At 32.5% G+C, this 27,560-nt stretch overlaps 3 protein-coding genes across 3 annotated transcripts in view; all 3 read left to right on the forward strand.

Moving 5' to 3' along the window:
* The first annotated feature begins 2,228 nt into the window (after positions 1-2,228).
* LOC140669704 (uncharacterized) lies at positions 2,229-6,674 on the forward strand. The gene has a single exon (XM_072899745.1). The coding sequence runs from the start codon at positions 2,995-2,997 to the stop codon at positions 4,720-4,722; it is 1,728 nt and encodes a 575-aa protein (XP_072755846.1). The 5' UTR covers positions 2,229-2,994; the 3' UTR covers positions 4,723-6,674.
* A 4,253-nt stretch (positions 6,675-10,927) lies between these two features.
* On the forward strand, positions 10,928-11,444 carry LOC140669683 (uncharacterized). The gene is made up of 2 exons (XM_072899717.1): positions 10,928-11,077; positions 11,229-11,444. Exons 1-2 carry the CDS (start codon positions 10,928-10,930, stop codon positions 11,442-11,444), a joined length of 366 nt encoding a protein of 121 aa, XP_072755818.1.
* Positions 11,445-12,987: 1,543 nt separating this feature from the next.
* The window catches only part of Root (ciliary rootlet coiled-coil, rootletin), a 31,001-nt gene continuing 16,428 nt past the window's right edge, over positions 12,988-27,560 (forward strand). Inside the window, exons 1-17 of the mRNA XM_072899718.1 lie at positions 12,988-13,582; positions 21,417-21,509; positions 22,605-22,823; positions 22,924-23,126; positions 23,230-23,614; positions 23,719-23,874; positions 23,964-24,266; positions 24,342-24,578; positions 24,654-24,790; positions 24,888-25,048; positions 25,170-25,300; positions 25,371-25,733; positions 25,843-26,202; positions 26,305-26,497; positions 26,587-26,946; positions 27,027-27,212; positions 27,295-27,539. Of these exons, the coding sequence (XP_072755819.1) occupies positions 13,574-13,582; positions 21,417-21,509; positions 22,605-22,823; positions 22,924-23,126; positions 23,230-23,614; positions 23,719-23,874; positions 23,964-24,266; positions 24,342-24,578; positions 24,654-24,790; positions 24,888-25,048; positions 25,170-25,300; positions 25,371-25,733; positions 25,843-26,202; positions 26,305-26,497; positions 26,587-26,946; positions 27,027-27,212; positions 27,295-27,539 (3,741 nt within the window). The 5' untranslated portion in view covers positions 12,988-13,573. The remainder of the gene's footprint in view (positions 13,583-21,416; positions 21,510-22,604; positions 22,824-22,923; positions 23,127-23,229; positions 23,615-23,718; positions 23,875-23,963; positions 24,267-24,341; positions 24,579-24,653; positions 24,791-24,887; positions 25,049-25,169; positions 25,301-25,370; positions 25,734-25,842; positions 26,203-26,304; positions 26,498-26,586; positions 26,947-27,026; positions 27,213-27,294; positions 27,540-27,560) is intronic.

A 27,560-nucleotide genomic window follows, 5' to 3' on the forward strand; every position in this document is an offset into this window, starting at 1 on the left:
TATTTATAGTTATTGTATAAATAGAATGTATACGCTGGGTACCCATAGATTTTTGGATACGGTTTATTATATAGTTTATCAGAAGAATAAGAGTGTGATGCTCTTAAAAGACATTCTATATTGTATCGTTGTTATACTACAATGTAAATTATTTCCAAGTATAATATGATATGGCTGTAGCGTATGCAAAAATCTGTAGTAACTTATTATGTAAATTACTTTAACAAAAAAATAGCACATTATTTTTATCATCAGATTAAAAAAAAATATATATAGATATATTTGTTTGACATATTTTATACATATATGATATGTATATACGTAGTATAACAGCCGTACAATTTCTCTCATAGAATGGCGATAAGTAACTGTTTCATTAAACGACATTGTATTAGCAAATTATATATTTTCACAATATTTTTTTAAATAGCGTACAGAGGAAATTTTCATTAATGACATGCGACGTCATCACTTCATTCATACTACATTGCTATCCACTAAGATGGATTTGATAGAATAATAAGAAAACTGTGCATTATACAGTTAGATTTCAAATTGTATATATAAAAATAGAATGAAAAAGAGAAGCATCTAAAAATATTTATTGCTTTAAAAAAATGTACGATAAGATAAAGAGACATATAGAGAAAGAGAGAAAGAAAGAGAGAGAGAGAGAGAGCGAGAGAGAGAGAGAGTAATATATGAATATCATATATATTCATATATGAATATATAAAATATATTGTAATACCTGATATATGTAACGGATGTATGTATGAACCTGCGAATGTGTTTATGCGCGTGTATGCGAGTATACATTTGCCACCCCTGCGCATAGAAATTACATGTATACATATATATACCAATCACACTATACATATATAAATATATGTAGCTAGAAAGCCGACTGTGTACCGTTAGTTGATATTCGTATAACATTGTATAGTATAGATTCTGATTGGTATAATTATATTGAATGGGCCAAAGTTGTAAAAGAAATCGCGTCTTTATTTAATTAATGAGTGAAATATAATAATTTATTAAATGTCGCATGCGTAACTTTGGACACTGCATATATATACTAAATTGCAAGACCACTTTCTTTGACGCCGCGTCGTTCTTTGGTGTTTGTAAGTTGCAAAAAGAAAAAAAAGAAATCACATTTTTAGAAATAATAATCGATTAATAACGTGTCTCTCTCTCTGTTTTGCGCGCATCTTACTTCTTTGCTTTATTATATGAAATCAGCGTATGCGAGTAACAGAGACTAAAACACGTAAAACTAAATATACATATATTAACATTAAGAAAGTCAATTCAATGTCTTGCCTTTCGACGGACTTTCCTCGAGAATGTAATCTCTACTGAAAAACTTTGGATAAAAATATGAAAATTCTACAGAATTGGTACTTTCGTTTATCTCTAGGAATAGTGGTCGAGATTATACTTACTGGCTCAAGTGCCATGACACAGTAAAGAGAGAACAAACAAATTCTAAAGACAGCAAATTATTGTATTTCATTAAGCCAAATATAAGACCATAACGTATTATATAATTTACAAGATAAGTATATTCTAAATGTATGAAATAAAGTTGTATTCAAAAAAAAAAAAAATTCTATATACTCTCTGAGAATCTCTCAAATATTGTAGGATATCTTTATTATTTTAGCTTTACAGTAAAAATGAATTTGTATAGTATAGATCTTATTCAATTTGCATTCTTCTCCCCCCAAGTGATACAATAAATTTTTGAATTGCCGTGAAATCCCGCTTCGATTCAATGATAATATATCGACAATATCTTTAAACATCAGTCGATACCGATGTAATGTTATTAATCTACTGAGATTAATTATATACTCGATAGATGACGTTAATTGTTTTTTTCGGTGTCGGTATATTCTAACAATATTTTCTCTTGAATCTCCCGCCATTTATGTCTTCTGAATGCTGGTGTCATTTTGAGTATTATGAGTGTCTCATGATTCCAAAGAAAGAGCGTAATATTGGACTATTTCTATTTTTCATAACATTTAATCGAAAAATTATAATTGAAATATTAATTATTCAATAAAGAATTTTTTGTTCAAAATTTTATAGATTAGATAAATGCACTGTTGAAATAAAAAAATAATATTCTTAAAATAAAATATTAATACCAATTCGCTACGAATTAATAAAATTGTAAAGACATTGGATACATATTATGACAATAATAATCATCAATCAATTGCCCGATTATAAAATACAATCGATAACATTTGACTAATAAATGATTCATACAATCTATAATACACACTTTTCGTAATCTATAATAGCGTGTGCAAAATTTTCTCGTTGTTTAGACAAATCAGATTATTTATCGATAGACAAATCGGGCGAGCAATTTTTGAAGAAATTTATATCAATTTTCCATCGTAAAATTAATTTAAGTAAAAAGAGAAAAAAATGAGAGCACAGACACGGCATATTTTTGCGACTCTTTTCTTTTCGTCGCTATGTCTGAAGCGTGATGATTAGATAAGGCTCCGGTTCATAGTACACCCGAGATGCAGACCTCATAAGAGACCGGGATGAGCGAGGTCCAGCCTCAGTTAAATCTGTGTATGCAGATTTAACGGACCAAGTTGCCGAGGCGCTTTTCCGCGATCTGTTGAATTGTGTATGTTACGGTATCTCGGATCGTTCCTCTCGCTACCGGCGAGAATCGCATTCGCGACAATCTGTCTAAAAGTATCAGAGATAGTACGCGAGGAAATTGATTCTTCACGAGAAACTCGTCTCTTCTATCTCATCTCATCCATATCTTTTTTTTTTCTTTTTTTTTTCTTCGAATAATGAAATAATCGACCGGTTGTTTTTCAAGATCACAAGAGGTATGAGTCTTGGGTATAAGGATTTCTACAAATCGGCTCGGTCCCTTTATTCGTAAAACCCTTTTCTCCCGGAGGAAGGGTCTTTAAAGCGAAATCAGAAAGGAAACGAACAAAGATGCCCGCCTGCTCGAGCGAGAATACCTCAACATTATGGTCAACCAGCCCGCCGATGTCGCGAAGCAACAGCGCGTCGCCACCGCTAGCACCCGGCTCACCGTCCATATCGCCACCCCGGATGTCGTCGCCCGTGTCCATGTTAAAACGTTCAACCTCGAATATACTCGTTTCGACGTCCAACGTGTCGCTGCCTAGCCTTTCTCGGGTGTCATCGACCTCGAGTATACCGACCATGATAATCTCCCAGAGACGAACGCAGAAGCAACGCCAACAGCAGCAGCCAACGATTCATCAAGCTCGGAGCAACATTGAACGAAACAGGGGTTCCTTGCTGTCCTGGATCCTATCGTGGTACTTTGGTCTGTTGTCGGGCCTATTTCAGGGTGTCTTCAACGCCATTGGTTATGTAATCTGGGCGCCCGCTCTATGGGCGTCCGCCTGGGTCTGCCTGTTCTGGGTGATTTTACAATTCCCGCTCACCGCTCTCAAATGGTTCATTACTGTGCTGCACACTCCGGCGTACGAGAGGTCACGCAATAAGCGATGTGTGCTCATCAGTGGCGGTAGCACGGTGCAAGCGGTACATCTTGCGCGCAATTTTTACAAGGCAGGCGCCCGAGTTGTGGTGTGCGAACTGGATGGTCTCTTTGGCCTGGCCAGATTCTCTACCGCCTGTACGAAATTTTACACGATACCGCGACCAGGACCTAAAAACGTTGTCGAGTATATAAAAGCGTTGCGTGATATAGTTCAACGCGAGAAGGTGGCTTACTATATACCAGTGAGCGCCGCCAGTACCGCTTATTACGATGCCCTAGCGAAGCCGCATCTCGAAACTATGGGCTGTGAGTGCTTCGTGCCTGACGCCAGCGAGGTAACCGCGCTGGACGATCCGTTGGAATTGTTGCGACGTTGTCGCCTGCTCGGTCTTCCGATTCCGCAGCACTTTCTGCTGCGATCGCAGCAAGACTTGTTCGCGCTGTATGAGCGAAACGCGTTTCGTACCGGCAGGTACATGATGCTGGCCGCTGGTCCCGCCGGGATGCGTGACCGGGCCAAGATCTTGTTACCGCCCACCGCACGAGAATTGAGGAACCAGCGACAAAATGAGATCAGCGACAAGCGACCTTGGGTGGTAATCCGCGATCCTGGCGGAGATCATTTCATCACTTGCACCACGCTGAAGGAGTCGAGAATCGTGGCTAACGTGACGTGTCGGGTGGATGAGGATCGAGGTGGACTCATACCCGAGGAACGTCCCGAGATCGCACGATGGCTTGAACGATTCTTCGCGCGTTCCTTTGGCGGCAGAACCAACGGTCACGTGAGCTTCCAGCTGGCAGTCTCAGAAGAGACGGGCGAGCTAGTGTCCATAGGATGCCGCGTGGGCGTGGGTCTGCCCTACGTATGTCATACGGGAATACATCCGCGTCTAGTGTGGAAACCTTGTCGGCACTTTTCCAGGCAGAACTCAACGGTTAGGTCGGCCGCAACCGCATGTCCGCAATCGCTGTCCGATGCCGTGGCCAGTGCCCTCAAACAACCGGTGACCGGTGACCAGACGGCGCCCCATCTCCTAGGCACGGTACTGGACAAGAAAGAGTCTCTCTTCGTGTATTGGGATCCTTTACCCTACTGCGCCTATTATCATCTCCAATTGCCTTTCAGACGCGTCGCCGGAGCCATCAGGTCGCAACATAATCCACCCTTAGCGGTGGTACAATAGACCCCTCAACGTTGAGTTGAGTTTGTTGCTGAAACAGTGCTGAACAAGCGCGACAGTTCTCTTCGTGATTCTAGATGAGATTCCCTGCGAATTGCGTCTGAATCTCAGCATTGGTCGTATCTCCGAGAAGAAATGAACGTGCCAAAGAGAGATCCGAGGATAAAAGATCCCGGACGTGTCCGTACTTATATTTTTCGTGAGTGATTGTGCAGAGTTGTGATATTATTTATTGAAGACATATCGAGGCGAAGCGATTTATTTTTTTCCATGCTCAAATCTCATCGGCAGCAAAGAGCTACGTATTCCCTTGTTACTTTACGCGCCGCACTGTAACATAAATGAATATGGGTCTTTAATAACTATACACCATGTGTTTAGAGTATGAAAAAAAGAAAGAGAGAGAGAAAGAGAGAGAGAGAGAGAGAGAGAGAGAAAACTTATGTTGTGTGTATGTATGCAAGTATATTCATTTCACTTATTAATTAACGATTATAATAATGTTACAAAATATAAGAATGTTAATTTCTCGCCGAGAGAGAAAGAAAAGGGAGAATTGGAGAATCAAAAAGTATACTTGATAAGGCACGTTCTCGTCCGAAGAAGCCGATGGAAAATTATTCGTGCTACCGGTAATCGCGTTCTTGTTCGATGATTTGAAGGAAACAAGAAAGTTAAACGAGTTAAAAACAAAAGTGTAAAGGTCAAGTTCGCCTGGTATCGGTCAAAAAGTCGATTCTTCGTGTCCACCATCAAGACGCCTTTGCTCGATTGGGGGAACGTATAAAGGAACGTGATCGTGAGCACACCGATGAAAAAAAAAAAAACACATGTGGAAATCGCGTGCTATCTCAATACTGATTGTGCTAAACCAAGACTTTTGCGCCGCGCGATTAATATATGTTCCTATCTTTTTGTCAGACTCTACAAAACAAAAAAGAAGCCTGTAATAATAATAGAGAACAAATTCTCTAGCTCTAGAAGGGTCGTTTAACTACCTAATTTCGCTTTGTTATATTTTATTATAATCGTGATTGCGATCGAGAAAAATAGTTCCTTTAGATTTGTCTCTGATTGTGAGATGTACTTCATCTCTTTAATTTGTTCAATCGGAGAACCCGAAGATGCCAGTTAATCACATTAGATAATTTATTGCTCCTCTAAATAGAAACGGTTCTGGAAAAGTAATAGCCAAGATTTTTCACATCTGCCATATATTATTAAATTAAGATCGATCACGGTTCTCGTAAATGTATAATAATGCGAAGGATGTTCGTCACAAAATTCGTCATACAATCGCTGACAATACTATTTATAAGTTATTATGTACAGATCAATAAGAGCGAGATATAAATGTCGCTTTAACGATTATTCGATTGCTTGGTACATGTTTTGTAAATAGCAGCGTATCGATGACAGCGGCTTAACCCTTTCGATATCGTTTTTTTCCTTTTTTTAATATACGAAAAAAATATAACAACTTACATCAGTATATTTTTAATTCTTTACGCATTTTGATTTTTTTTGCATTAAATTAGATTTAACGATTTTCATAATTGACATATCTATTCATGAAGTAATTTATAATAAAACAAACATTTATTTCTTATTTTTTTTCATTCTTGATAAAAGCTTTCAGACATTTCTCAAGCATATTAAAACGCGGTATCGAAAGGATTAACAAGCAATCAAGATTTGCCCGAATCATTTAATGTATTTCACCATGTAATTTTCAATTAATTTGAATGTGTATTGTGAAGAATTTTTCGAAATACATATTAGCTATATTATTTTCGATGATAATACAATAAAACACCGTCGGTCATCTTTCGTTAATAAATGTTTCAAGAAATATTCATGTGTGATCAATCCATACGCAAGATATATATTTTTAATATTCCTCTGTAGGAAGCGTCATCTCAATTTGGCGTCACGTCAATGACATATTCTCAAATAATCACCAACTCTTCAAAGAATCATTGTAATAAATTTTGCAACTATATATTAATATAGATCTCTTATTCTTCATTGATTTCTCAATGTAAATGTGTTTAATTGTTTACATAGGAACCAGTTGGCCAACCATTAAGTTTTGATATAAAGAAAATTACAAGGCCTAAAAATTCGCACAGGATTTTATAATCTTTTCAGTATTATTCACGGTATGTTATAATAAAAAAATAATTTTCTAAAAAGAGAGACCTTCAAGAGACTTTTCAAGTCTTCGAGAACATCTTCCAATATATCGTATGACAATAAGAGTAATCACATCTGCATTATTGCGATCGTATCATTTAATCATTTGAAGGAAATTGCATTGCTTGCTCGCGCAACGTAATGTATTTTGCATACAGTGGGTGTCCCACGAACGAGTCGCTGATTGGCTGGCGAAACTTGTAATCTTTTCACGACGCGATGTGTAAAGCTGTAAATAATGCCTCGTTTATAGATGAAAGAATGACCCGAGGGCAACACATGCTGACGGACTTTGACAGCTCGGGGTCGGCGGTTCGTGGAAAAATATGTGGAATGAGAAAGAAGGAAGAGAGAAGGAGAAATCGGTATTATCTGTCTTTCTTCTCCTTTTTTCACTTCTCTTTCTTCTTCCAAATGGACTGCTTTTATTCTTCGAATAAGATAAATCTCCGCGTCAACGTTAATTAATTTTGTCGTTAAATTAAATCTTAATTGATCATTTTCGACTTTGGCTAGTATAATTGATCTCGTATACGCCTTTATTATGACTATTGCATTTGATTTTTACAGCACAAATAAATAATTTCACTTTATTATATTCATTACTGCAGAAAAGTAGTGTTTCATGTAGTTGCAATTTTTTGATTGATGAAAGTGATCGGAGAGAAACGTTTTTTTTTTTTTTTTTTTGCCGATTCGTAAAAAATGTATGAGACATGATTATAAAAACATGGAAACATGTAGCAAGTTAGTGGAAACTTTGACCTGATAAGACGGGATGTGCAAAAACTGTCTGGCGATAGTTTTATCGTATTAGATGATTCCTCCATGTGCCGCATATCGAAAATGTTAGCCGAGATGAATTCGTGCCAAGAGTTATTGATATATATATATATATGTATAGTAAATATATTTTGTCCCAATAAAATTAGTCTCAAATGGGAAGTAAATTTTGATGGTAAAAGACGATGTTCTAAAACCAATATGAGCTTGTTTTGAAAGTGAAGCAAATATTCAAGAAAATATTTTTCTAATGTAGATAGATTTCTAGATGTCTCAATTAAAATTTATCGCTACTTTTTGTATTTGTGAAAATATTGTTTGTCACGTATAGAATTTATAGCAGCAATATTCTAGCAATACCTCTAGAAAATTTAAATCCCATTGCCAAATATTAATCACAATTATAATTATTCTTGACAATAGGCCTTAAAGATAGGCATCGTAGAAAAATTTTCTGTCTAAATTACACTAACAGTACAGAAATAAATTCTGTCTGTCATTTAAATTGATCAAGTGCAAAATATGTGCAGTATCACAGTATTTGCTAATAATTTATCTATTTCGGTTAATTTTTTACATCTGGAAAATTTTTGTTCAAGTTGCAAGATCATTTTTTTGAGTGAATTTTAGACTCTTAAACTTTTGTCTTTTATCTAAGTAATCGTGTTTTCGGCAACGTATAATAGAAACAGAATTTATTGCAGCTACTCTAATATTATGTATTAATAGTTATTCTTTACAAAATGCATGTGTTATTTTCTATATAACACAAAATGAGACATTTTTATGAAATATTCATTTTTCACAATAAACTCAGTGGTGACGGAAGGAAATACGAATCATTTGTATTTTTTTTTTTTTTTTTTTTTTTTAAGCAGGGACAAGAATCACGAAGACATTCGGACAACGCCGGCAATAAAGTGTGTAACGTAACCTTATCATGCGATAATATTGAAATGCAGTTCCTTGACGACGGCCAGTAAAATAAATCGATATACACGTCGGTTCCCTTCTGTTATTTTTTTACTCTCCTTCGGGAGAGACACGCGATAAAGACGTCTATCTTTCTCCGTAAGCCTACGTGAGCGATTCATTCACGCTGTGATTCGCCAAAGCTTCTGTGTCTCTTTCTCTACTTAAGATTGAGAGTTATTCGATATAATATATATGTATAATGACATGATAAAATAATTATAATTTCGACAAAGTCGATTTCTCGCTGTAATGAATCGTAAAAGGAAAAGGACCTGAAAGTTACTAACTTACAATTAGTTTAGCACCGTGGAACAAGAAGTAAAGTCGTTTCCTTAGGCAATGAGTGAACCGCGTGGTTCCAGGCACGGTATTGTGGGAACCGATTCACCTGGCTGGTGGCATAGCGATGGTCTAGTTACCACCAGTCACATACTCTTTGCTGCCATTCGCTGGTGGCAATAATATTTTACGATCCAATGCACATCCTTTCTTCGTGCCCGGAACTTTGCTCCTTTCACACCATCTAACAATAAAATTGAAAGAGACACTTTAGAGTTCTATACAAAGTATGAATATCGATTATGATCAGCATTATTATGTAGCAGATTTATCAATTTTTATTGAATCATGTAACATACAATATTATTAAAAGTGATTTCAATAATTAAATATAATTATATTAATATTCAATTATTATATTATTAGCAACAAACCATGAATATTAAAGGCTTTTTTCTGTTGCCTCCATTTGTCATAAAAATCTGTTTCGTAATAACTACTCATTTCCTGTGGTACATATTTCAAATCAATCTTATATGATTACATGATCAACTATTGAAAAAAATAAATAATTATACCATGTACACGTGTGTGTTTGCATGTGTATATACGTAAGAAATATTTATAGTAAAAAAGAAATATTAATAATTAATTTAAATTATTATCATCCCTATTTATTATCCATGTATAATGGTTAAATAATTAAATTTACTTGTATTATTGGTATTAAATGCACAGCAAATCTCTTCTCTCTTTCTACTTTTAGCTCTTTGGAGCTAATCTTGTGCACAGTTTTACAAATTTATTGAATAGATAAGGCTGCGAGTCTTACATAAACGGAACAAATATAACCTGGAGGTGCGATACTTGCAGAAATGATATATTTGTCAACGGGGTCAGGCAACACTGATTTTGATGTCAATTAACAGCAGTATCGTTTTTTAGTCGCATTCTTGGAAATATAAATTATCGATCAAAAAACAATATCGATGAAAAATAACAAAAACACATCGTACTTATCATTGTACATACACTCATCGATGACTTCTCTTCTTCAAATATTTACAAATTTATGAAAGAAAGCGTTACTATTATTACGATATAGGAATTTTTCAAAATATTTCAAGGCAATTATATCATTTGTACAAATTGTTTGCAGTTTTATCGCAAAATCTATGTTATTTTTATAAGTCATAGCATTATTTTTTATAAACTACAGAATTTTACCTAATGATTTATTTATATATATATATATATATATATATATATATATATATATAAATATAAATATATATAATAATATATTCAGTATATATTATATATACTGAAATCTAAATTACGTAATAATTAAATAGTTGATTTAATTCTGGGAAAATTTGCAAACAGCATAGAATGTGCATAATCGAAGTTGTCTAACTGCCCTAATCGTAAACGTGCGATCATTTGTGTACTTGTGGTTTTCGAGCTTAATCATTTCGAGCGGTCGTCACGGAATTCATGATGCACGCGTCCAATTTGGATGTGTGTTACGTAATAGGGATGAGGCTCTCCTCGTCGATATTCGCTCTTTCCTTTTCTCTCTCTATCTCTCGCCTTGAAACAACACGGCTAAAGCAGCCTCGCTCGGTTGCAATGCACGATACCACCGTTGTATCTAATCTCCCCGGCAAAACGTATGCAACGCGACGAGTAAATATTATACCCCCGCAAGGGGATACTTTCGGTGTGGGTCGATGTATCGGCTATTAATATCGTTCTCTCCGGTTAGTGTTATTCGGAGTCTCCGGTCGCTCGACGATACAAACGCGCTTGTCCTTCCCCGGAAATATCCGAAAAAATCGGAGCGAGTAAAGAATATTTATCGCACAATCCATTATCCATAATCGGTATCGTTTGACTTATTTATAATTGTCGTCCTGTCCTCGTTTTCGTGACGCAATCTTTCCCCTGGTGGCGGAGGAAATCGAGAGGAGACATGCGGTTCCGATCGCCGATGCTTCTGTTTTACTGCACTGTCTCGCTTGCGATCACGCGACAGGTCGAGAACTGTCAAAAGAACGTCGATGACGACGAGCTGATCTGGGAGTATGACGTTAGAAGGCCGCATCGAACCGGTGCTTATCAAGTGCGTTATCACATCGTATTCTTGTGGTCTTGTTGAATTTTCTAACGTCGGATTTTCGACTCTTTCTCTCTCTTTTTCTTCACGTGTCAGCTCTATTGACAGCTGTATAAGTTCATTCACGAATCTACATACATTTCTCGATTGTAACCAGGAAGTAGAAGCGGATTACGGTCCGACGGACGTGAGAATCACATGCATAAAATACGATTCATTGTCTGACGAAGATAACAGCGCGATATGGATCACTTCCGGCGGAATCGGACACGACTTTGTCAGGCTAAAATTCAGATCGAAATATTCACGGGGTCTTCACTACAGAGTCTTCGTTTACGGACAACCCACTTTGAGAAGAAATTCGCTATCTTGATGATTATTCTCTCAGAAACCTTCGCAAATTTTTCACTGTATTTAATCTCCTCTCATTCTTATTTTTATATAATCATAAGTATTCAATCTCTTTGTGAATGTTTTATCCTTTTTTTGAGATTGTTTTTGTATACATATCTATAAAAAGAGCTTAAAAGTGTAATAGTGCGTAATATGCATGTTTTATTGGGGTTAAAATGTTTTTTTTTTTTTTTCGTAGTTATTTTTGGAAAAAACTTATTATTAACAGTAATATGGCAAACTGACGATATATGTGTCAAAATAGAAAGATTAAACGTCACCCGCTTCGTTTTAGTTGTCTGCTTAAATACAATCATAATTTGTGTATTTTGCTATACGAATTTTCGATTGACGCTGTCACGTTTGCGGAGTAAATCCGAAGATTTACCACCGTTGTGTAATTTAGGACGTTAACCCTTCGCGTGTTCCAATAATATACGGACAGAAATGTCTCGTAACATGAAATAAAAAGAATCTGATAATAAATTTGTCCCGTTCTTCCCTCTCTCCCCTATCTTCTACACGTTCTTTTTGATAAAACCGACAAAAATATAAATGCAAGCACAAATAATAAGTTTTTCTGCAATAATTATTCCTTCTTCATCTTATATAATTAGACGTATAATTATGATAATGTGATAAATCTTTCGTATATAAAAAAAAAAAAAAAAAAAAAAATAATTTTACGTACAAGAAATTAGTCGAAAATGTAGGATAAAATTTTCCATAATTTTGTATAAAAAAAAAATTAATTTTAAAAATTGACAATGTAGGTACAATAGGATCTTCAAATTTGTAAAATTCATGTAAAATTAATGTAAAATGATTTAACAGAGTTCATTAGAAATTCAGAGGGAGTTTATCGTTTTCGAACAGGCGCAGTGCCATGTAACCTATATATCCATTGTGGCTTGTAGGCCAAATTCCAAAACCAGACTAACGTGACCGCAGCGATAAGCTCGCCTCGGGTTCCACGTGGAAAGGTGCGGGAACCACCTCCTCTAGATTGGAAAAGCATAATACGAACTAACGGGGGTACCATCCGCGGATTGCCTCCATTGAGAGACCGAGCAGGAAAGAAATATATATTTTCGCTGCGTGCAGGAAATAATTACGTGGTCGAACATGCGAAACGATATCCGCCGTTCCTTCGGGCAATTACGAAAAAGTTTGATCGGCTAACGGTTTGAGCGTGTCGAGCGGTTTTCGGGATGGCGGAATGATTTCTTGCTCATCGTTTATCAGAATATGCAAAGACAGTTTCGACATCTCAAGCTTTCAATTAAATTCTTTCATTTCAGATATAATAGGCTCTATAATTTATTTTACAATTTTAATTATATATTATTTTTATTATATAATAATAATTATTGATATTTTTTACTCATTTTTTGCCTCATTATCAGATAGTTTTTCTCAAATGTAATTATTAAAAAAAAAAGTTATTATATATATAATAAATTCATACATTATAAATAATAAATCTATCAATCACACACATCATGCGTACTTTTCAACCTATTTTAAATTCAAATATTCCAATGTGCTTTTTGAAAGGACATCAAACTACATGATGTAACTATATATAATAGTCCTGAACATACGGAGGTAAATATTATGCTACATTTACACGCAACCAAGTATGATAAATACACGCCTAGTTTGGAGAGATTTTACACTGCGCGGTGCGGCGCCCCGAATGTTCACACGGCGCATAGGGGATGATAGGACACCCTCGTGTAAGACATTTACTATCCCTCTCTTCCTCCCCCTACGCTCCTCTGACTTGCGGGGACCGCGTTTAAGGTAGGCGTTTGCGGCACGCGATCATCCTTTCCACCCTCTACGCGGTGGTGGGTGGTGGTATCCCCCGGGAATAAACGGTAGAAGCGTCACGACGCCGACGTCGACGACGCCTTCAGTGAAAGCCGACCGTTCGTGGTGAACGCAAGCACCCCCATCGTTTGGGTCGTGGCTGTCGTCGAGAAGCCCTGAGGAAACTGTATCGCCGCCAACCATCTATCTCCTTCATTGCCGAAAAGAAACACTCTACTTCTCGGTCTCTTACAGAGAAGTCTCGCAATCCAAACATCAAGAAGACACGTAAAAATGCCGCGGGTGAGTCATACCATTTTTTTAAATTTTAATATGCGAAATAGATTTTTTATTATTTATTTATTTATTTGTAATCCTTGCCTTTCGGCTTAAGATGGCTTCCAGCTTACATATTTTACGTATTTACATATAACCATTTCGTATCTTGAATTCTATAAATCCCATATGAGTACGCTTACTAATTCTACTAAATATAATTCAAAAATATATCTCATAAAATAAAATAAACTAAACTGACATGAATAAAATAACTCCATAAAAATATAGAAAATATAATAAATATATGTATATGTATATATATATATATATATATATATATATATATATATATATATATATAAATATATATAAATATCTATGTATACAAACATATACATACATAAACTATATAATCTATAATTCCTTGAAATCAAACCTACCAATTTATTTTTATCCAGAATTTTAAGTTAAAATCAAAATACAAATTAAAACCAGAAATTACAATTAAACTTAAATTATACTTGAAATTAAAACTTAAAATCAAAATCAAAATTAAAATCAAAATTAAAATTAAAATTAAAATTAAAATCAAGATCAAAATCAAAATCAAAATACACAGTCCCAACTGAATTGAAACAGATTATTTAATTAGTATTTAATTATTAGTATTTTAATAATAAAAAATATATTATAAGAATGTTTTTATTATGTTGGGATTCACACTTTGCGCGTCAAGATATTCAATACATAAATAATAAGTTATACTGGTTGTATAGAAGACTTGTATTGCTACATCTTTTAGCTGTTTTAACTGATTTTTTTAATAATAAATGTATAAAATAAATAAATATAAAAATAATAAATAAATACGTACATCTTCTTTAGACTTTAGGCGATACAAAAAAAACAAAAAATAGTGAGAAAGTATTATATAATGATATAAAATCGCTTTTATGATAAATAGACTTTTGAATAAAGCATTGTGTGTACACTAATATATATGCACAAATAAATGTTATAACAAAAAGAATTGAGTTGAGCTCTTTGATATTCTAATTGCATTTATCATAAAGCAGATAAACTAGTCATTGTTCTAATAATAATACTTTGAACTTTCTAACTTTACATTATGTGAAGTCTAGTATTCATACACATATATATATATATATATATATATATATATATATATGTATGTATATATATATGTGTGTATACATGTGTGTATAAGTATATGTTAATAACGTATGTTACATCTATTATATTTTATAATATTTAAAAAAATGAATTTAAAGTGATTACTATTACATTCACAACAAAATTCAGCTATGAATTTCTTTGAAAGTTGTTAGGAATATTGCAAATGATAATCCCAATTGTCACAATGCATGTCACAGTTAGTCTCTCGTGTATTGTCGAGAATACAAAATATACAAATATATATAATAAATATCTATCATCAATAAAAATCTATCTCTATTATATCAATTAAATTCTTTAATTTAGAAAGAGAGAAAGAGAAAGAGAGAGATTAAATTCTCGATTATATGCACATACATATATAGAAGCATCAATTCTCGATACTTAATTGCGTACGACGCTCTTATCGCACGGTTGATCGACAAAGTCTTCAAGCAAGGGGTTGGCCCCTGTAAGGTTAATTCTCGAAATGAAATGAAATTGTTAGTAGCACCGGTAACTAGTTCCGCGCCTAGCGAGAGTTGATTGACTCCTTTCATTAGCTCAAATATTGATTTTACGCAAAAGCGATCCCAACATTGCCGGTTCTCACTCGCGATGTAATTGATAAACATAAAAGCTAATTAACTAATAAAAGTAGAAATAATAAAAGTAATTATTGTTAATAAATTAATTAAAGTAATTATTATGTAATTTTTCTCCAGTTCTTAAAATTATGTACCTACGTATAAAACAACAATTATACGTATCATGCAACATGACATATACAATTATTAGAATAGTTCTTATCTTTATTCGTTCAAAAAACAATATGTAAATATGAATGGAAAATATAGAATCTATCATTTTTCCTGATAAATCTCGTTTCAAGAAAACTTTTAAAAGATTTTGAAGAAATTTTTATTTTAAAAAATTTCTTTTTTTTCTAAATATATATATATATATATATATATATATATATATATATATATATATTGCGCTCCCATGAAAAAAAAACGGTAGCTATTTTAATTGATAAATAATTATTTTGATACTTTTTTTTACTAATAAATACAAAAAATATATCAATTTGATATACATGTAAAAAACTGAGACTCACCACTGGACAGTTTCATGCAGACTATGACGCATTCGGGGTGTCGAAGTAAAATCATAATAATCTATTCATAAAGACCTGGGGTTCATTCTGTCACGTGTCGTATCTCACTCATTAGTCACGTGTCCATTACGTTTTATACATTTTCTATAGAAACAAAATAAAGCAAAAACACTGTCAGAAAAATTTATTTATAATTGTAATATTTATAATTTTAATTGATTATGCATTCGCATACATTGAAAAAATCGATATCCGTTTTGATATACTAAAATAGATTTTGACTCATATTTCTTACTCACAGTTAGCGTAAAATCGTAGTATAATGCTCCATACACATACTAAGCATTTTTTTTTTGTTATTAAACACAAACGTATTAAATTTATGATATGTAAATGAAATATGATAAAATAAAATTTACATGAATATATTATATTGCTGCGATTGTAAATACGAATAAATTTGAAAAGAGAACTTTCCGAATTGTGTTTGACTAACAATAATAAAAGTAAATATGCGACATATGTTACCCTTGCAATACCTGAAATGCAACCCTCGGTGTATTTTAACTCGCGTGTACCGATACTAATCACCAAGCAAATCGATCGATATATGACAATGCACGCAGCGAAATACATTTATTTCATTTGTATATCGAGAAAGAAAAGACGAAAGAAAGAGATCAATATTCTGCTCACAAGATTCCGATGTCATAAAAATTTTTTTCCCCCGATAAGAATAACATAGAGTTGTATTCTATGTTTAAAATCAGGGATGAGAAAGTTACTTTTTAAAAGTAACTAGGTACTGAGTTAAAATAGTAACTAATTACTGTTATTCGATTATCAAAAGTAATTAGTTATAGTTATCGTTACTTTTTTAATGTTAAAACAAGATCAAAAATTAAATAAAAAATATACTTTTGTAATATATTTTATTTAAAAAATTAATAATTAAAATGTTAATAAAATATCAATAAATTTTTTATTTTAAATTTGTAAAACCATAAATAATAAAGAAAAAATTTTAAAACGCTCAAAGTATAAATAAAAAAATTTTGCATTAAATTTATAAACTATAGTCACATACACGATATATTTTTTGTACTCTTATAATTATGGTCCGTATTCAGAATACGTTTACAAAGATGTTAGCGCGTTCTAAATACAAACCTATATGAATATCTGTTGGTAATTGAAGATTGAGTATACAAAAATAGAAAATATAATATGTTATAAATAGATTCCATATATAAAAAGTAACGATAAAAGTAACTGTTAAATTTGTTACCGTTACTAAAAAAATGTAACTGTAACGGTAACGACGTTACAAGTAACGCGGTACTTCCCAACCCTGTTTAAAATGGATCGCAAAACCTGTCCTCGCAATATGTGTACATATGTTGCATAATTTCGAAAGCGCTGCGTTTTACAAATCGTTACGGGCAATGTCCATTATCGTTATATAATCGTATCAACTATGCTGATGCAACATTTTGATCGACATTCGAGTCAAACAAATATCTTTAATTTTCCACATATTTATACGTAGCGTTGTGTAATTCACGTTTGTTTTTAATTTACTTTCAATTTCTTACACTCTTGTGTTTGTATACTTGTGATTAACGTGTGGTATTTACATGATAGCATATCATTAACATATTAGACTTGGAATCTTAATCATTGGACATTGGTCACGAATAATTTCCGTGTTTTAAAAGCACGTTATTTTCTTCAGTTTTTCTAGATTTCAAATTTAAAAATTGTAAAACTGCATCGATGATCCGGCAATATCAAAATCTCCAATATAATTAATAAACACGAATAATAAATTTTTACAATCGAATGAAATTTATTATGAGGACGTACCGAATAAAAATCACGTATTAATGCGTATGTTTTGAAACATTATCGACAACATTATGAAAATATTTAGCATGTAACAAATCACGTTTCGCACACGATGAATGCGATTTATATAGAATGCAATGTAGAGATTTTCCATAATCTCAAATTCTTGCAATATTTTTTCTCGAATGTCGCAAGTGATAACATGTCGGGAAATGTTATCAAAGAGGATAAAACTCTTTCAGTTTTCAATTTTATGATAATAATGGTTAATCTTAATAAAGTTCACGACACATACAAACGATAATACAAAACGAAAATTGGTGCAGTCTGCACACATGATCAAGGGCAAAGATAAGTATCATTTACGAAACTATATGACTGCGAATATATCTAGGCATTTGACGCGAATTCCCTCACGCTTATTCATGCTATTATTAAAGACGCGTAATTCCGCGTCTTAATATAGTTACTTTCTTCGCGATTAATCGATTCAAAATTCAAATTTTTTAATCTCATATATAAATCTTATATAGTTGGAATTTTTTAAACATCTTTTTTGAAATTTTTCGAAATAAATGTTGTTTTCCCGATGATTTTTGTTTCGTCGATGGAAAAAAAATGAACTTCCTCACTTTGTGTTAAAAACCCATAGGACGTTACGGGACGAAGCGAGAAGGCGAGGGAAAAGCGATTACAACTTCATTGACCCATGAAGTCACAGTCTGTAAAAATCTTCCTCAGATATATACATATAGATAGACAGAGAGACAGACATACTTGATACGATTCGATATTCGACTTCTTTTCTCAATGGGGACTTTACGACGGAAATCTTAGTTAAAAAAAAAAATTCTATGGCGAAATTGAAACTTGTTATTTTCTCGCATTTAAAAAAATCTCGCGTCCTTCTGACGGCTATCGATTAGCACGAGGACCGCGAATGACGGATTTGAAAAAAATTATAATTTATATTAAACATGCTATTGCCTACGAGATACGCTATCATGCAATGCGTAATAAATGAAGACACTTATATACATAATGAAGTCTGGGTCGGCATTTGATACCAAAACGAAATTCTGCACTTTGAGACTGACCGATTTCCGCACTTCATTTGTCACTTGTGACAAATACAATAATCTGCAAAATTATTGCAAATCACAAAGTCCAATGCTAACTAAAAGATGTCGCGTCTTCAACGAATAAACGAAACGACGATAAGCCTACCAATGAAGCATGCTTATTACTACTGTGTTTTGAATACTAAAAAAGAAATATATTTGCACATTTCTTTTGAAATAATTTTTCACGAGGAAGAAAGAAAGAGGTTGCTTTATTTAATACTTAATATTAAAGTTGTTTTAATTTTTTTTTTTTCAATTTTATGTTTTAATACCACAATTTTTCTCTTTCCTTTTCTCGCAGAATTAGATTGTTTTCAAGATTATGCAAATTGTGAATAGAGAATTCGAATAACCGAGAGCCTTTCGGTTTCTACTGATTTTCTAGGATCTTTCTCGATCTTTGAACAAAAGTTAGGCTAATTTCTGTCCTTTCTGTGAGGGCTTTTATAGTATCTGACATTTAGTAGCGAATAGGAAGTAGAAGAAGCTCAAGTCTACTACCAGGCACTGAATGGCACCAATCGATATATGCCCAGAATATCACTGCCGAACATTGGCTTGACTTCCGTGTGCAAAGACTTCCTTTGTACTTTAAGTTGCCACGATGATTTGAAACTCGCCGCATGAATCGACACTATAGTTTCCATTGAATAACATCATCCTTAAAAAGTATACTCTATTCGTGCTAACCATTAAATTTCAATAAATTTCGCGCATTCATTCTAGATTGCAGTTTTTCACTAACAATAAGAAGTATTTGAGAATCTAACGTGTGATTATCAGTTGAGCGTCTTTTTATCATATTGTTAGTTGCACTACAAGAAGCTAACTCTATATTGAGTTTCCAAATCAAATATTTTTATTAAAAATTACGATCCGAAAGGAGCGTATAAAACTAATTAAAAAAATAAAAACACTTTTATATTAAAACTTATGTAAAATATAACAGATAATAAATCCTGTTAGAACTTATTTTTGCGATATTTATCCAGGAGTTAAACAACTAGAACGATACTATTCGTGTAGAACGTGGAAAATGAAACGGTCAATTAATGCGATTCTACGTGTTGATTCCCGGTGTATGACTTCGCAGCACGTTTAATTCACGCGATTATATATGCAGTTATCATCACCCCCATATGAGAATTTCGCACACCTGGGCTAATAATCGCTATGAAAGATAAACCGTGTCTTCAATTTGGCGAATATGCATCAACACTAGACTTAATATTATATTTTTTTCAAAATAATATAATAATAGTAACGATTATTAGTTGATTAGTTGATTACATACATATAATATAATTAAAACATTAGAAAAATATTATTCCACATTGCATTAATTCAATTTCGTTAAATTGATTGATTTTATCTTGCAACAATAATTATTGTATATAATTATTGCTTGTATATATATATATATACAATAATTATATACATCAATAATTATCGTTGTAAGATAAAATCAATCAATTTAACAAAATTGAATTAATGCAATGTGGAATGATAATTTTTTAATGTTTTAATTATATTATGTATGCATATACAATAATTATCGTTGCAAGATAAAATCAATCAATTTAACGAATTAATTAATGCAATGTGGAATAATAATTGTTTAATGTTTTAATTATATTATATGTATATATAATCAACTAATAATCATTACTATTACTTTATTATTTTTTTATAATATATAATTCAAAAACATATCACACTTATATACTCTTATATATATATATATACAATAATTATTGTTGCAAAATAAAGTCAATCAATTTAACAAAATTGAATTAATTAATGCAATGTAGAATAATAATTTTTAGAATGATAATTTTCTGAATGGTTTAATCTATTTGATATTATTTAAATGCACATACGAAAAAATAATCATAGGCTTCCAGTATTCTACTTTGAAAACGATATCGTTAAATAGTAACAATTAAAGTTAAAAACAAAAACACGGAGACAACATACACAAAGTACGTTCAGAATTTCTATTTCGCCAATTTGTTTCGTGTTCATATATCATGATAAAGGCGTATTTCGGTATCACGCAAAGACCGGCGTAATCAACGAACAACCTGACCTATAAACAACGTAACTATAAACAAATCTGGGATATCTTTCTTCCAGCGGGATCACGGGTTCAACTATTATACCGACAAGGATCTACAAAAAAAACCTCGACAAAGACAGATTAATCGTGTTGTTTTACCGTTTAATTAGTTTTAATCTGCTCTTAAGTTATCTACAATAAAAACAAAGATTACTATTTCTATAACCAAAGATAGGATATCTGTGATAAAATAAACGCAAAGAGATAATTCGCTAAAAATTGGAAGAGGGAGAATATTAATTATACAATACACATATATACAAAGCCTTATGTATATAAAAGGCAATATATCAAATATAACGTATTAATAATGATCTATAAAAAATGTATTTGAAAAAATCGTGACATTGCTAAAACATAAACTGATTAAAAATGTAACATGTTTTTTTTTCATATTTTACATTATACTACAGTATAATATAAAATATGAAAAAATTATCAAATTATTACTTAATATATTATGTGTTACAGCCAATTTCGAAAGGAACATCTCAATTATCGGCACGGGGACAGATGGAGAGGCGGCGGCCACCGTTTCTCAGAGCTTCCAGCAAAGCCAAGGAGGTAAAAAAAAATATTATATTATAAAATAAACGTCGATATATACAGAAAATATATATTTATGCAGAATAAAATCGAAAGAGAGACATCAAGAATTAAGAATCTGACTTAGAAAAGACAAAGTTTTTTTTTAATTTAAAAAGTTAAAAAATTTTCCATTATATTACAAGTTAAAACTGTTTGAAAAAAAAATCCAAAAATTTGTCGATATTAATCGATATTCATAGTGTCGATTTATCACAGATTTATAAAAATTTTATATATAGTGTACGTAAAAAGACGCACATTTAATCTTTAATCTATAATCTATGGCTGCGATCAAGACTGCAAATGCTTCAAAATATTATTCTATCTTATTTCCATGATAAAAATAAAATGATATGTTTCGAAGCATTCGTAGCGCAGTCTTGACCGTGGCTTATAATTTATGTTATGTGATTCATAAGTACAGGAGCATTGAGTATGACATCACCAAGTTGTCATGGAAACCTACAATAAATAAACAGAATCCTAACCACAAAAAAAAAAAAAAAAAAAAAAAATAAAAACACTTGGAGTGGTGTATGATTTTATCGTAAAAACAAGAATAATAATACAAATAATTTTTTAAATTTATTGATCTCGAGATGTATATGTGCTAAATAATTTTCTCGAATTGAAAGCACTCTTTTAATGGAAAGGAGAAATGCAGTTGACTGTAATGTTTATTTTTGATGATAGACCATCCCTTATATTTATCAGATATTTATACTTCATCAATATGATATTTATGCATATCAATATTGATAATAATAATTTTGAATTGAAATAAGTTATCGCATATCTTTGTTATATGTAAGTAAGTTGTTATACGTAAGTAAGTTTTAGAGTATGTAATAAAAATTTATGTTTACAGTAAAAAAAAACCTAGAAATAATTTTGAATAAGAATTGTTTCATCTTTTTTTATTTAGTTTCTATTGCTCATGCACTGGTATTAAGAAAAATTAGAGAAATGTTATTGCAATAATATAATATAAAATATTTAACATTGAAGAAAAAATCAGAATATGATTATATAGCAGAGCAATGAATTAAAAAAAAAATCATGTATTTATAGACAGAACGAGGCAGTGGGAAGATGGATTCTGCACGCAGTGGGGGTGCCATAGAGGAACAGGGTAGCGATGAAGATCTGTCACCTGATGCTTTAGTTAGACAAAATTATGAGCTCCGTCATCGTTTAGAACAAGAGGCTGCAAGTTACAAGAGACGTTTAGACACTTATCGACAGGCTCAACAACACCAAGCTGCTCTTGTCTCACGTTTACAAGCTAAAGTAAATATTGTAAATTCTCTTTATTAAGGAGACTGCAAGCTGATATATAAATAACAAATTTATTAGTGATAAACAAATAATAATTAAAGATATATTTTAGGTTTTACAGTATAAACAAAGATGTTCAGAATTGGAAACTCAAATGGCAGAAACAGTTCCATGCGATACCAGTAAACCAGCAACTGCCACAGTATCATCTACTTCTGCATTAGAGGCTGCTCATCAAACGCTCAGGGATATACGCGAGGAGCAAATTCATGACCTGGATACTGCCTTGCAAAAACTTGGAGAGGAACGACGAAAGTATGTAGAAATACAATATGGATTAGCATATGAAGCTGTATCCTTTAATTAATAAATATATAGATTATATTTTATTTTATAAAGATACTTTCTTTTGCCACAGATGCGAAGAACTTTTGCAACTAAACTCATCTCTGAAAGATCAACTCGAAGAATCTCATCAAACAAATGAAGCATTAACTACTGATTTGCAAAAATTAAGCAACGATTGGGATGTATTGCGTGAAGAGTTGGCTATCAAGGAAGATGAGTGGAAAGAAGAGGAACAGGCATTCAATGAATACTACATCTCCGAGCACAACAGATTATTGAATCTGTGGCGTGATGTCGTGTCTGTTAAAAGATTATTTGCAGAAATGAAATCTGCTACAGAACGAGATTTGTCTAAATTACGGAACGAAATTATTTCCTCATCCAATGAAATGACATCAGCATGCAACAGCACAAGTTTTACTATGAAACTACAAGCAGCTGCAGTGCAATCAACGGTATAAAATCATTTTATAATTAGACTAATAACTATATTTCTATCTACATGATTATGTTGTATTGATATTTTATATTATACTTTTCTCCCTTACTTTATTTTCAGCCGTCCCATAGAATACAACAACAGGAGGAAGAACAAGCTGTAACTGTTTTGAAAACAGAGATTACAGCACTTAAGCAACAACACGCTGCTGATCAGCATGAAATTCGTACGAAAGACGACCGGATAGATCAGCTTATTCGAGAAATCCGCAATTTAGTAGATATCAATTATTTTAAAGTTCAAATTTAATTTATTAATTAATTTTAATCACACTTACATATGCACATGTTTCCCGATATATACAGGAAGAAAGATGTGGTGTTTCTGAAGCGGCAGTGACTCAAACTGCACGTATGCAAGAGGATATCGAAGTATTAGAATCTGCGTTAAGAGATATCGCGCATGCTGTGATTCAAGATGCCGAGTGTCGGGATGTTGATGTCAAGCAGGCACTTCCGCATATTCACTTATCATCTGGTGGAGCGATTTCGCAAAGATCGCCGAAAAGAAGCGCGAGAAGCAGTACTATACCAGCACTCGCTGAGAGCACTATAAGCGCAGTACGAGCAGCTCTACAGAAATATCAATTAACTATACGCGAATTACAGGTATATGTATTATGTAAGGAGAACAATATATTCTCTATACATTAATTGTGCTTATAAATGTTTTCTGTAATTTAGATAAAATTACAAACCAATAAGGAACAGCTTTTAACAATGCGGAAACAATGCGATACCGCAGAAACAAACGCTCAGACATTAAGTATAAAAATGACAGAATTGATATCTCAATTGGATACATGTCGTTCGCAATGTACACAGCTAAATCAAGAGAAAGAAATGTTGCAGAAAAGTCTTGATACTGTAAAATTGGAGAAAAATGCATTGGATAAAAATAAAATGGAGCTCAATAGTATGGTAAGCTAAAGTATTAAACGATTTTTCTTACACGATTGTTAACACTGCAGGCATTAATTGATATTTATATTACAGCTAGAGGCTCTTAAAAGTAATTATGAAAAACTTCAAAAGACCAATAATAAATTACAAAAACTATGTGATAATCTGGAAGATGAAAAATTGTATTTGCAGAGTGAGCTTAGCAGAGCATCAGAGGACGCTAATTTAAAGTAAATAAATTAACAATTATATAAATCGCACTTTAATTCTGCTAAATTACTTTTATATAAGAGTAAATATATATATTTTGTATAAAATAATTTGTAGAGAATTAAGTTTACGGTCAGAAGAGGATAGATGTAGTAAAATGCGAGAAGAACTTTTGACACTACGAGAAGATTTAAATAAAGCTTATCTTGCCAAGGATATGTTGGAACAACAAAAATTCGAAACTGATGGATTGATCTCTCAAATTGAAAAAAGCAAAGGTATTCCTCTCCCCCCTTCGTGTTCTCACAAATATATATATATATATATATATATATATATATATATATATGGAGCTTTAATAAATTGTTGTACAATTGTTACTGTTAATGAATAATTCAGGTGATCTTGAATTGGAATTGGAACGAATATTACTGGAAAAGTCAGATGTACAAGAACTTTTAATAAAATTGGAAGCAATGTGTTCTAATCATGAACAGGATAAACAGAAATTGCAAGAAGAATTAAAAAAAGTAATTCAAGTTTAATATTATCTCAGTAGTATTGTATATTTTATATTAATTATAATTATATTTATTATAGATGACGGACGAAAAAAATAAATTTGCGAGTCAATGTATCGATCAACAAGGAGATTTAAATTCATTAAGGAAAGAATTATTGCAAGCTGAACAAACTCGACTTGACATAGAATCTGAGAAAGTTACATTGAATGAGAAAATTAAATTTCTAGAGATTGAAAAGGAAAAGGTGGAGATAGAATTGGGTCAAGTGAGTCGCGAACGCAGTGATTTGAGTAATCAATTATCGGTTTTGGCGCGAAAAAAGGAAACATTGAATGAAGAGCTCATGAGACTTAGACAAAGACTAGAACAGTCCAACGAAATGAATGCACGAATAAATAGAAACTTGAAGGATCTTGTAAAAGATAATGAGGAGAAACAGGTAAGAAAATCTATATATAGATATTAATTACATATATAATATTTAATAATCTATTCTTTCTGATCTTATTTATTGTTATAAAAGAAAGTAATTTTTTTCGTTTCTATAGGTACTTCTAGAAACAAATGAGAAAGAATTTCAAAGAATGCAAGAGCAACTTGCATCAATACGTACTGAAAAAGAAATATTGGAAGGAGTATTATTCGATACACAAACTAATTTAGAAGCTACACATGTCAAAAAGACACAGTTGGAGAAAGAGCAAAAAGAAACATTAATCAAACAGGAAAGCTTAAAAGGACAGGTGACACGATTAACAAAAGAATTAGAAAACAGTGAGAAACGTGCGCAAGAAATGAAACAATCGCTTACACAACAAAGTGGTGATCAAATGGCAGAATTTCAACAAATTATATCGAATATGAAGAGACAATCTGAGGATAACATGAAGAAAATAAATGAAGAAAAGGTACTTTTTTTCTTATTTATAGAATTTTTCTTTAGCTGTCTAATATATTATTATATCCAATTATTATATTTTGTCCATTTCTTTGCACCTTACTCTTTTAAGGAACAAGTAAGAATAAGTTTAGAGAAACGATTGCAACAGTCTATGTCACAATTGGAGGGAGAGAGAAATGAAGAAATCAATCAACTGCAACAGAGAATAGAAGAATTGCAACAACATATAGAGAATTTGTGTAAACAGCACGAGGAAGCACTTCTTAGAGCCGAGAATGATAAACAACAGGCACTTCTTATAGGTAAATATAACTAAATATTCTTAATTAAATCTGAATTGAGCCTTTACATGTTTATATTCTCAAATATTTAACAACAAATTTGTTTATAGCTCACCACGATCAACAGGCTTTAATTGAAAAAATTGACGCTATTATGCGTGAATTAGAAGAAGAAAAGAGTACTTTGGAACGTGTGAAAAGGGAGGCTGCAGCACGTGCCGAACAAGAACGTAATAATACGAATCAATTACGCGACGAGTTAAATCGTCTTAAAACAAAGTTGGACGAAACCAAGTTGAAGGCTAACGAAGAAAAGCTAAAACTCGATTTGAAAATAGAGGAACTCTGGAAAGAACGAGAATCCACGCAAAGAGAAGTTGAAGAATTGCAAGTTCAATTACACATGACGGAAGATAAAGTAGATGGATTGCAAAATCAGTTACATGATACTATCAGAAAACTTAAAGACGGTAATCTCTCTTTCCTTTATTCAATCTATTTATTTTTTATAATTATTTGTCATAATTACAATGTATATATATAATTACAGGTGACAATATTAATGAAACATTGCGCAAAGAGTTAGTGGATATAAGGAGACAATTAGCAGATACGACGTATGAAAAAGAGAAATATAATAACAGCAACAAAGAATTGCGAGAACGTATTAAGCAAATCGAGACTGAAAGAAGAGAACAGGGAAGAACGTTGGAAGAAACGTATCAAAAAATAGCAAGTCAGAATTATTATTTTTTTTCATACATTACATGTAGATATTTAATGATTCAACATGTAATTACTAAAATATCTGCGTTTAGCACTGGAGGATGCAAAGGCGACTATGGACGTTGAGAGAACGCGTTTACAAGCCCAAGTGCGTGATTTGGAACGTGAAGCGTTGCAATTGCAGCAACAGCTTCGCTTCACGCAGGACGAATTACAGAAATGTCATGAGAACAATTCCCAAGCTCAGAACGAAGAGAAGGAACTGCAAGCTAGATTAGCTAACGAGATTGAGGAAAGAGAGCGTATACAATTGCAATTACATCAAGTGAAGAAACAGGTATAGAAATATTTTGCACTA

The sequence above is a fragment of the Anoplolepis gracilipes genome, chromosome 9, assembly GCF_047496725.1.
Source record: "Anoplolepis gracilipes chromosome 9, ASM4749672v1, whole genome shotgun sequence".
NCBI lineage: Eukaryota > Metazoa > Arthropoda > Insecta > Hymenoptera > Formicidae > Anoplolepis > Anoplolepis gracilipes.